Consider the following 11,729-nt stretch of genomic DNA (forward strand, 5'->3'; position numbering starts at 1 on the left):
CAAATAAATAATTTAAAGATTTGATAGATATTATATGGCATTTTAAAAAGATATACAAATTAAGTTAACATAACACATCTAAAAAGATTATGGCTAGAAATGCTACCCATCTACTTTACGGGCTCTTTTGCTCCATCGACAGAAATTACAGGCAAGCAAGTGCTGGTCTCTGGCAGCTGTAGCTTCCCCGAGGACCTGGCAAAGGCCAGGGGTTGGTCTTTCTGCAGGCACTGTACACTGAGACCCTTAGCACTACAAGCTTTAACAGAGCCTGGCTACAGGGTAGGCTGCCTCAGCCTTTGCCCAAGCACGCAGGCCCACAGGACTGTTCCTCAGACAGTTACCGCTTAAGTTCCTGTTCCAGTTTTTCTATTTGCTTTTTGCATGAGCTCAGTTGGCTCTCTTGGAGATTCACTTGTGACTCCTTAACTTGAAGTTCATGAGACAGCTTCTGCCTTGACTTCTCCAAATGTTCGCATATCTCCATCAACCTTTGATTTTCCCTTTTCAGGTCTGCACCCTCAGTCTTTCCGTCTTCAACCTAACAGAGATGGTATTGTGGACAAGAAAACAGTCATGTACTTACCAAGTATCACATATAAGCCTGGCTCTAACTTTTCTGAGACACTGGAGTAATAGGAAGCCTGAGGGAGGGGGGAGGGGTGCTTCATGAACCAAGAACTTTCAGATGACCGAACTCTTAAGCATCGAGACAGAAAGTTCTGTAAAGTCACACACTATATTATCGTTAACATCCTTTAAAGAATTTGAAAATAAAAGCCTGCAGCCATGGCTCCGTGAGTAAGAATAACTTACTGCTCTTGCAGAGGACCTGGGTTCAGTTCCCAGCACTCACATCACATGGCTCACAATTGTCCGGAACTTCATTCTTTGGGCTCTGACGTCATTCTCTGAGCCCTCGTGCATGTGGTATACAATCAGGCACACACAACACACACACATAAATATATATTTTTTAAAAAAGAATTTTAAAATAAACCTTATAACTTTTCCTGAACTGTTCATTTTCAAATTTCACTGAGGAAGCCAGATATTTAAGGAATCAAAAATCCCTCCACAAGCAAAACTGTATTAGAAGTCATACTCACAATTGACTACCACACAGTTGGCGAGCAGGGTTTTGCTTTGTTTTTTTTTAAACATTTTCATTAATACCCCAGAAGAGATGAGGTTGGAAACACCAAAGTTTTTTAAAACTGTTAGATGGCAATCTCCATTTTAACTGTAAAATATCAGAAAACTATCTCAATCCAGATCTGAAGCCAGACACTTGACCTTATCACACATGGCAAAAAAGCCATTTCCCAAACATAAATTAGAATGAAATTAAGCCCTAAATATCCACAGGCAGGCAGCAATAAAGTAGATGAAGAAGACCGGGGGCAATTAAAAATGTCTGAAGAGGGAGGAGCTATCACCTGGAGATGGCAAGCTCTGCTTCCTAGGGAAAGTGAGATGTAGGTGAGCGAGCCAGCAGTCAGCCGCCTGCCACACTGATACCTTCTGCTTCTGCTTCTGCAGCGCAGCTTCGAGAGAGTCCAGCTGGAACTGCCTCTGTTGTTTCTCCTTCTTCAGCTTCTCCAGCTGTCCTTCAAGCTCTTGGATCTTCTGAAGAGCTCTGGAGGGGAGACCTTCCTTCCATTCTTCCAGGGCCCAGCTCATCTTGTTTTATTTTTAAAGCATTTAGAAGTAAACTGAAAAAAAAAAATTAATAAAGTTGGTAAAGAAACTTACAATTCTATAACTCTCTGTGGTTCCTCATTTTACTCTTATCTTTGCAATTTAACAGCTTCGAGAGCTACTTGCTTTTGCAACAGATCCTAGCTGTATGACAGGAAAGCGTCAGACTCTTACATTCTTTTCCTTCTTCCCATCATTAGCGCTCAGGCAGAAGATACCTGGAGATGCTGCTGGAGCACCTGCAGGATCACACAGATAGAGTGAAGCCCCTTCAGGATCAGAACGAGCTCTTTGGGAAGATTCAGACCGACTTTGAGAAGTGGGATAATGGCACCTTTCCTGGATGTGGTGGCGCAGGCCTTTAAACCCAGCACTCGGGAGGCAGAGGCAGGTGAATTTCTGAGTTCGAGGCCAGCCTGGTCTACAGAGTGAGTTCCAGGACAGCCAGGGCTACACAGAGAAACCCTGTCTTAAAAAAAAAAAAAAGAAAAGAAAGGAAAAGTCAGGTGCTAGGTATTGAACCTGGGAACTTTCTGAGCAGTGCTCCTCAGCCTCCCTAATCCTGAGAACCTTTACCACAGCTCCTGGACCCCCAACCACAAAATAGTTCATTGCTACCTCCTAACTGTAATTTGCCACTGTTAGGAATCGTAAAGTAAACATCTGACATGCTGGATGTCTGATATGTGACCCCTGGGGGCCAGAACCTACCGTCTGAGAACCACTGCTTTTTACCCTCAGCAAAGCCTTTTCTGTGATTCCCAGACAGGCCGTAGCTTCCAGTCAGTTCCTCATGAGATTCTAACTCTTCCCAAGCTTATCATTCGTTAAACTGACGCATGCCTCAGTCGAGTGAGCTAGGCTACTGCCAGGACTGTTGCAAAGGTAATCAAGGCACTCCCCATGAAAAAGGAACACAGACAGGGACTCAAAGGACAACTCGAGCCCTGCCACTGTCACTCAGACCCAACTGTTCTTTCTGTCTTGTTTTGTCAATTGTGAGAATGATGTTGGCAACTTCCTGGAGCATTACAATGGCATCTCCCATTCTGTATGTGTTATCTATGATGTTAATGCCCCAAAAATATACTTCAGTTCATGACGCTGAGGAAATGTGGATCACCGCTTTCCGAGCCACATCCGTGTTTGTATACTGAGATAGTATCTAACTGTAAATATTTTGAAAAAATACTTTCAAAAGTTAAAGAGAAACAAGGATCTTGACATATTAGATACCGGGCCTTGAAGACAGTTTTTGGTGTCAGCTTCATTATTTTTTTTCCCAGATCTCATTTCACAGAAGACATGTGTAACTCCACACTCAATTTCCCACAAAATTTTCTGAAAGAAATCAAAGGCCTCTTAACTAAAACAAAGAGCAATTGACCCTGTAGCTTGTTCATTCAAGAGTGAGGAGAGTACATTAGACCAAAAACCACACGCAAAAATTGTCTTAACAATTCAGCCAGCCACCGAAATCAATACATCAACGTGCCACAGCCATATCCACCTTTCACCCCAGCACTTGGGAGACAGAGGCCAGTGGATCTCTGAGTTTGAAGCCAGCCTGGTCTACAGAGTGAGTTCCAGGCCAGACAGGGCTACACAGCCAACAAGTCAAAAAACAAAACAAAATAAAAGCAACAAAACATCTAGAGAGGCAATATAAGCAAGGGAATCCAGCAGGTTTATTTTCTAATTCAAAACCTACAAACAGCTATATTCATGTTTGTAGTCACACACTTTGTTGAGAGCAAGAAGATATTTACAAATGTAGTTAAGATAACTAAAGTTATATTTTATTATGCTGAGGATTAGTATACAGTATTTACACTTTAAATTTCTAATTACAGTCTTAACCCTATCTTCCCAGGGCTGCTCACCTGGGTGACATATTTTAGCTTGTCAGGTTCAGTTTTTTTTTTCCTTTTTATTATTATTATTTATTCATTCTACATCCTAATGGTAGCCTCCCCTTCTGCCTGTGATCCCAGTCCCATCCTCACAAACACCTTCCCTTCTCAGAGAGGGGAGGAGACCCCCTTGGATACCACCTGATCCTGGGACATCAAATTGAAGCAAGACTACACACAACCTTTCCCATTAAGGCCTTACAAGCCAACAGAAGTTTTTGATTTGAGGCTCCTGAGGGCAGATTATGGTGGTGTCTTCTCATATGTGCAGCGCAGAGCATTGTCTTAGTCTCCAATTATATACTGTTCACTGGGGATCATGGGGTTTTAGGATTGTTATTTGGAGTGAGTGATGTCAGAGTTTTGGTTATTAGTCTTGGGTGTTTAAAAGGCATTTTTTTTTACTATGTTCATTACACACTTATATACATTTTCTACCTCTCCTACACTTATATATAAATACATCACACCGATCGCCTAATTGCCATTAGGTGTTGACTGGGTACGGAACAACCTGTCAGCCACCTAAATCGGGTCACTAGAGCAAAAGTTGTAAAATCCGTAAATGTAAAAAATTAAGATTAAAGAGGCAGGGTCTGAGAAGAAGACTTTGAAAGATGAAGCAAAATCTCTGTGGTGACGGTGTAAAAGAACTTCCACCGAAAGTATGTCTTTAAAATGCGGAGGGCTCCGTTCATGGGCCCACCGCCCGCCTCAGGCCCTAAAGAGGGTCTGGCAGGTTTCTGCTGTTGTCCTCCGTCAGGATCCCCTGCCTCTCTGCCAGTGCTAGCTAGTTCTGGCTGCTGAGCACACAGCACAGCCTGGCACCCTGGCGACCCTAAGCCGCCAAGTGAGAAAGAAGCTTCTAGAAACCATGCGGGCCTCCGATGGGGGGCCGCGGGCGGAGGACGGGGGCCCCGAGGGGGGACGCTGCTCACCTGAGCTCCTCACAGAACCTGGCTCCGGGCTCTGCGAGCCCCGAGTTCCTCACCGCCGAGCTCCTCACACAGCGCACCGTTCCTCCCCGACCAGCACGAGCGATTCAAACTGCCCGCCGCCGCCGCCCCTCTTCCCTCCCGCTCACTTCCGGTCCCGCCCAGCTAGCCTCCACGCCCATTGGCCATGGCGAGAGGCTTTCGACCAGTCCTCACCCGGCTTCTCGGTGAGCCGCCTCTGATTGGCCCTTTTGGACGACTGTTTAAAAACAAGCAGAGCCGGCGGCGGAGCCTGCGCAGACGTCGGATGCACTGGCGTTGCCTAGAGACGGGCTCCGCACGCTGGGAGGAGCGGACTGCGGGTCTGAATGAGGGTTAAACCCTGAGCGGCTGGGCGGGCTTGAGGAGCAGGGTAAGGTGAGGTCTGTGCTGCGGGGAGGCCGCTCGCTCTAACCGTAGGACAAGCGTAAGGTGTTAGCTCTGAGGGGATTATTATTATAAAAGTTAGCTGCGAAGTTGATTATTACTTTAAAAGTTGGCGCGCACCTGCCATAGCAGCCCTGCGGAGGGCGTTTGGAGGACAGCCTGGCTATAGACAAGAGTCCTTGTCTCGAAAAGAAAAGAAGAGGGGAGGGGAGGCGGGGGGTGGGGGGGCGGATAACAGAGGCACAGTATAACAAATAATCTGAACTTGAATCTAGACATGCATGCAAAACTCAACTGCTGACCTCTCTGTCATCTCCATATTTTCAAAATCTGGATATGCGATTCGCATGGGTTGTGGTGGCTCACGCCGACAGGATTTACTGAATATGAGATCCGAGGGGAACACTTCATCAGATTCAAATATTCACAAGGCTCTTCTAAACTGAGTATACTGCTTCCACTTTCCTAATAGCACCTAAATGCCTAAATATTTTTCTTTAAAAGTAAATATCCATAGGAGGTATGGGATGTGATGCAAACGGAGGGTGGATAGGGGCGGGGGTATGGAATATGGAGTGTGGAAAATAAATTTAAAATAAAATAATTTTAAAAAAAGAAGTAAATATCCTTGGAATTGTAGAGGTGGCTCAGCAGTTGCTGCTCTTGCAGAAGACCTGGGTACAGTTCCTAACATCCACATAGTAGGTCACAACTATCTATAAATCCAGCTCAGGGAATCTGATTCCCTTTTCTGGGCCCACAGGCAACAGGTATGTAACGACATACGTGCTGGCAAAACATGCATGCACATAAAATTAAAACATAAAAATGCTCTCAGTTCCTCTTTCCTCTCCAGTGATCCCTCTCATTGTCTCTCTGCTCACATCCCATTTCTTTTTAGGGTCACTTAGTGCCCAGGGCTTATCCCAGCACCCAGTTTCCCCAGGAAGGCAGCTAAGAGTTACAGAGTCAGATGGAGACCAAAGCTGCTTTATCTTTGGCAGTTCTCTTTGCTATTCTGTAGCCAAAGACTACTTACTTTTAGCAATTTCTCTGACTTTAATTCTTTGCTATTGTATGTCCAAAAGCTGCTTGCTTTCAGGAGTTTTTCTCTTTAATTCTTTGCTATTCTAAGACCTCTGGTTTCTGGTAATTTGACTCCAACTGATAGCAACAAGAGTATTAGAAAAAAGGCTTAGTTTCTCTCTGACTCAAGGACCCCTCCATGGCCAGGCTAGAGGCTTGGAGTCTGTTAACTCTTTGTGAGCCAGAGAGAAAAGAAGAGGAAGAAAGAATTCAAACACACAACTACACACACACACTCTGGCCCTGCCGGACCACCTGTCTCAACAATTTCACAAGTGTTCATGCCAACTTACATAGATACACATATACCTACATATTATTTATGTACATACACATGGACAAACGGACATAGACATATATTCATTTGGTGAATGGGGCTGAGCCCTAAATGCCACACTTTGTTTTTTCTCTCTGGCAAATTTACCTTTTTAGACAAAAATTCTTTATAAAATTACCTCACAGATGAAATGTTACACAGAAGGAGGGTTACAGAAGGGTGTTGACAGTAAGCTCAAAGCAGTGATTCGTTCTACAAGGTCATTATAAATTCAAAGCAGTAGTTTTACTTTATTGCTTTATTATAGTGCACACTTGTAGCCTCTTCCTTGAACCTGACTTAAAATGAATGCTTTTCCTTGATCATAAATTTGTCCCAAGCCTGCATTCTTTCCCTCGTGCAATTAGCCTGTGACATGTGAAGAGCACTATTTGCAGCTTTATTTCTTAGGGGACTTGAGATTACTTACATCAATTTGAGTTCTATAAAATCATCAGAAATTGTAAAATCGTCTATTCGTCTATACCAAATTGCTACATGAGAGTACATCGTCATGGTGATCTAGAGGGAATGTGTCCAATAGTGTGGGCAGAGGCCCATCAATCCTTAGGTTGTGTAATACTGACAGAAAAGGCGTATCAATAGCAGGAAGCAATCCTGGGAAGAAGTCTCTGATGGCCTCAGAGCTCACCCATAGCAGCCCATGCAAAACAGTGGACTGTCTCCAGAAAACCCACTTGCATGCTTTTTTCCTAGATGGTTTCTGACAGGTATGACAGGGGTTGTTACTTTCTAATCAAAAGTGCTTTTAGATAAAGCTGTCTCCCTCCCTCTCTGAATCATGGAGGTAATATGGCCTGTTTCAGCAGCATAATAGTTTTCATCTATTTTTATCTATTTGAGGATTTAAAACATTTTCTAATGAACACAGCTGCTCACATCGTTATGAGAGTCTCCCTCACACTGCTGTCCATTCCACAAGAAAGCCACCCCTGCTAGATGACAGTTTGATGGCGATTTTGGTTCATTTATTGGGGTTTCATTTAGAACCAATTGCTAGTGTTGGGTAGAATATACCTTTCCCCCTCGTCTTCAACCTTTATGTGTTTCCGTTTTGGTTGTTTCTCCTACAACACCACATTGTTTTATTCTGCTGTACAGTCTTCCTACATATCAACTTATATTTTACTGTGATAAATTTAAACAAAGCATGCATATTTTAACTCTGAAGTGCAAAAAATTATGTGACAAGTATGTACACCTCTATAAACACCTCTAAGCCATAATACAAACATTTTTTTGACATGATAGGGTTTCATATACCCTTCCCCAACTATCTAGTCCCTAGTTCCCACAGCCAGGCAACCACTAACTAGTTTGGTCAGTGACAGTTTACAGTAAATCACAGTTTTGTTTGGTTTCATATATCTGGAGTTACACAAGATATAGTTAGTGTACTTTTGGGGGTGCCTATTTTATTGGGTTCTATTATCTACCACCTTTCCAACCCTTATTGCACTGAAACCCACCAACTCTAGGTAGGTGGGAAGGTTAGTGGGGAAAGGGGCAGAGATCTCTTTAAACTACTTTCTGCTGGTTTGGGACCTTTAGTTCCCTGGGGCAAGTCCAGTCTCCATCATCAGGATATCACCAACCAACAATTCAGCAACACAGCACTAGCAAATGCAGCAGCAGGAACCAGCAGGAACCAGCAGGAACCAGCAGTAGCAGTGTTGGTTGGATGGGGACTGGGGTCAGAGGAAGCAGCTACCCCAGGCCCTCTCAGGGATCTAGAATTCATACCCTCTCAAGAGTCCCCAGAATTCCAAACTATGTGCAGCTGGCAAAAATCACACCCCTCCTAGAGCATGAGATAATCATGGTTAAAGGCCGTGGACAATCTGAAGCAGTCCTATATCCCACACCTGGGATTTAAACAAAAACATGTTCACATAACATAACTGGGTTTTTAAAGAAGTCAAAGTTCTCACTACAATTTACTGCCTGAAGTCTGCTTCTTTCTGAATCTTATACAGACATCATTATTGTTCACAGCTTTGGGGGATTTTTTCTATTTCTTAGTACTGTGTATTCACAAACATAAAAATGGTCTATCTATTCGCGAAGATCGTGTTGTTTCCAGTGTAAAACCATTAAAAAGCAACGTTCCTGGGGCTTTTATGTTTCAGTCTTTGCTTTATAATCATGGTAAAATTAGTTAGGAAATATTTCCTGCTCATCTCTGAGTTTGTGTAGAATTTCTACTATTTATGCCTTAATGTTTACACCAGGAGATTTCTCTGGGAAGCTTTAAATTAGGAATTAAATTTGTATTAGTAAAGACTTTCTTTACTTTTCTAGTTTTGGTTTAGTTTGATAATTTGTATATTTAAAGAAAATCTATTTTTCTGGTTGGCTTAGGTCATTAAAACTACTGATATATAGCTTTTCAAAGTTTTCTGTTATCTTCTGCCTGGCTTTGAAGAACATAGTCACAATTCTTTGTTCTCTCTGTTAACTAGTTTTTCTTCAATTCAGCTTTAATTTCATGGACTTGATTGATCTTTTTAAGGACCACTTTGCATAGTCAAGTGGTTCATGCCTGTAATCCTAGCATTTAGGGGTCAAGGCAGGGAGAGTGAGGGCAGCCTGAGCTGCATAAACAATTCAAGGCCAGCCTGGGCTTCATAGGAACAAGAAGAGTCTCAAAACCCATGATAGAGGTTTAAGGTGATGGCTCAGTCAGTAAGGTGCTTGCCTAGCAAGCCTGGGGACTTAGATCTGATCTCCAGAACTCACATGACAGCACAAGACGACTCCTGGCTGTAGGAGACCTTGTAGGGCAGGTGTCGCCATAGTGAAGTAGGTGTGTCCTTGTTGGAGCAGGTGTGGCCTTGGTGGAAGAAGTGTGTCACTGCGGGTGGGCTTTGAGGTTTCAAACACTCAAGCCAGGCTAGGTCTCCCTCTCCCTCTCCCTCTCCCTCTCCCTCTCCCTCTCCCTCTCCCTCTCCCTCTCCCTCTCCCTCTCCCTCTCCCTCTCCCTCTCCCTCTCCCTCTCCCTCTCCCTCTCCCTCTCCCTCTCCCTCTCCCTCTCCCTCTCCCCCTCCCCCTCCCCCTCCCCCTCCCCCTCCCCCTCTCCTCCCCCTCCCCCTCCCCCTCCCCCTCCCCCTCTCCCCCTCCCCTCCCCTCCCCCTCCCCCTCCCTCTCTTTCCCTCTCCCTCTCTTCCCTCTCCCTCTCTTTCCTCCCTCTCTCCTCTGTCCTCTCTCCTCTGTCCTCTCTCCTCTCTTCTCTCTCCTCTCTTCTCTCTCCCTCTCCCTTTTCCCTTTCCTCCCTCCCCCCTCCCCCTCCCCCTCTCTCCCTGCTGCCTGTCAGTCTGGATGTAGAACTCCCAAGCTACTTCTCCAACACCATATCTGCTTACTCCTCACCATGATGGCCATGTACTAAACGCTGAACCTATAAACAAGCTCCAATTAAATGTTTTCCTTTATACGCGTTGCTGTGGCCATAGTGCTTCTTCATAGCAATAGAAACTCTAAGACAGTGCTATAGTAACCAAAATATTTACCACTTCTGACAAATTTTATTCCATATCTTTTTGCTATCTTTTCCTGCCTGGCTGAAGAAAATCCTCAATTGTGACTTGTTTCTAGGTCTTTCTCTATTGATGTAGTGTCTCTCAGTTATGGCCACATTTTCTGGTTCTTTTGCAGATGGAGATTTTTGACCAGCTACGTAGCATTGTATATTTTGTGCTTTGCATCTTGTGCTGCTGCTTGAAAGGGCATCATGTGTGATTCTATCAGACAGCTAAGTTACTTAGAGATCATTTTTAGCTCACTCGGCTTTATGATGAAAAATCTGAAAGCAGCCTTTTTCCTGTGGTAATGAAGGCTGTTTCTAAGGATGCTCCTTCTGGTGTTTGTCCTGAAGTCCCATGTAACCAGCCCTCCCTTTTCACTCTGGCTGATGAGAACTGAGACTGCTGGCCTCAAAAGAGCTTTCTTTGATGGTTTGGTTGGTGTGATGGTTAGGAGTTTTGTTGGTTTGTTTGGGTGTCAACTTGACAGAAGCTAGGGTCATCTGGCAAGGAGAAAGAGCCTCCATCAAATTGGCATGCTCATCTTAATTAATAATTGATTGGGGTGGGGGAGCAGTTCCATCCTTGGGCGGTCTTGGGTGCCATAAGAAAGCAGGCTGGGTAAGCCATGGGAGCAAGCTGGTAAATAGCACTTCTATGTGGCCTCTGCTTCAGTTCCTGTCTCCAGGTTCCTGCCTTAAGTTCCTGTCCTGACCCTCCTCAGAGATAAACTGTGGCCTGGGAGTTGTAAGATGAAATAATAAACCCATTCTACCCCAAGTTATGCTTCTGGTTATGGCATTTATCAGAGCATTATAAAGCAAACTAGAATAATTATTTTTTGTTTTTGGTGAGGCGGTGTTTGTTGGTTGCTTTGTTGTTGTTGGGTTTTTTTTTGTTTTGTTTTGTTTTTTGTTTTTTTTGTTTTGTTTTGTTTTGTTTGGTTTTTTGAGACACGGTTTCTCTGTATAGCCCTGGCTGTCCTAGACCTCACTCTGTAGACCAGGCTAGCCTTGAACACAGAGATCCACCTACCTCTGCCTCGAGAGCAATGGGGTTTTTGTTTGTTTCTTGAGAAAGGATTTCCTATCCTTGCTAACCTGGGACTTGCAGAGGAGTCCTCCTGCCTCTGCCTCTCATGTGCTGGGATTACAGATCTACAGCACCACACCCAGCCTGAATGAGCTTGGAGAATGGTGTCACTCAGGTCTCTCTCCTGCAACTGCTCTTTCCCAACCTCAGGCAGTTTCTCCTTGCAAATGCACCCACTAATGTGTGGTCAGACTCAGAGACCCAGGTCAGAATTAAGTGTTCTGGGTTTGTGGTTTCCGTGTTGAGTTGGTTTCTGTGCACTTGTGTTTGCAGTGCTGGAGGCTCCTCCCCAGGCCTAGCTCATGCTGGGCAAGCGCTTTATTGTCCAGCTCTATTCTCAGCAACTCCTGCCTCCTCTCTGATCATGGCTTATGTGTATCTATCTACCTTCCTCAGTCCCCCCCCCCGCCCCCCGAATTCTGACACATATTCTTCTCTTACCATCCTATTTCTGGGGTCTTAGCAAGTGTCAACAGCTTTTAATTCCCAAGTGAATACCTCTCACAGGGACCACTGTCTCTTGAGTTCCATATTCATGTATTCAGATGCCTTCAGGATATTGCTCAGCATTTCCAGTAAGACTTTGTTCCATGCCTCCTCTCCCTCCCGCTTTCCCACCTCAGCACTGGGTGTCTTCATTCCTTCAGCCTTCCAAGCTAGAAGTTCTAGAGTCAGTCTGTCTCCTTCAACACTTTTCCACCTTTCCTGTACCCTCCAT

At 44.5% G+C, this 11,729-nt stretch overlaps 1 protein-coding gene across 2 annotated transcripts in view; it reads right to left on the reverse strand.

Moving 5' to 3' along the window:
* Cenpf (centromere protein F) overlaps positions 1-4,684 on the reverse strand; it is a 47,502-nt gene extending 42,818 nt beyond the window's left edge. The window contains exons 1-4 of one of the 2 annotated variants that reach the window (XM_006497119.3): positions 4,553-4,684; positions 1,440-1,715; positions 1,110-1,243; positions 345-541 (exon numbers count right to left, since the gene is read on the reverse strand). In XM_006497119.3, the coding sequence (XP_006497182.1) occupies positions 345-487 (143 nt within the window). In that variant the 5' untranslated portion in view covers positions 488-541; positions 1,110-1,243; positions 1,440-1,715; positions 4,553-4,684. The remainder of the gene's footprint in view (positions 1-344; positions 542-1,109; positions 1,244-1,439; positions 1,716-4,552) is intronic. The other variant, NM_001081363.2, reaches the window with a different exon arrangement.
* Between the last annotated feature and the right edge of the window lie 7,045 nt (positions 4,685-11,729).

Source organism: Mus musculus, chromosome 1 (genome assembly GCF_000001635.26).
Source record: "Mus musculus strain C57BL/6J chromosome 1, GRCm38.p6 C57BL/6J".
Lineage (NCBI taxonomy): Eukaryota > Metazoa > Chordata > Mammalia > Rodentia > Muridae > Mus > Mus musculus.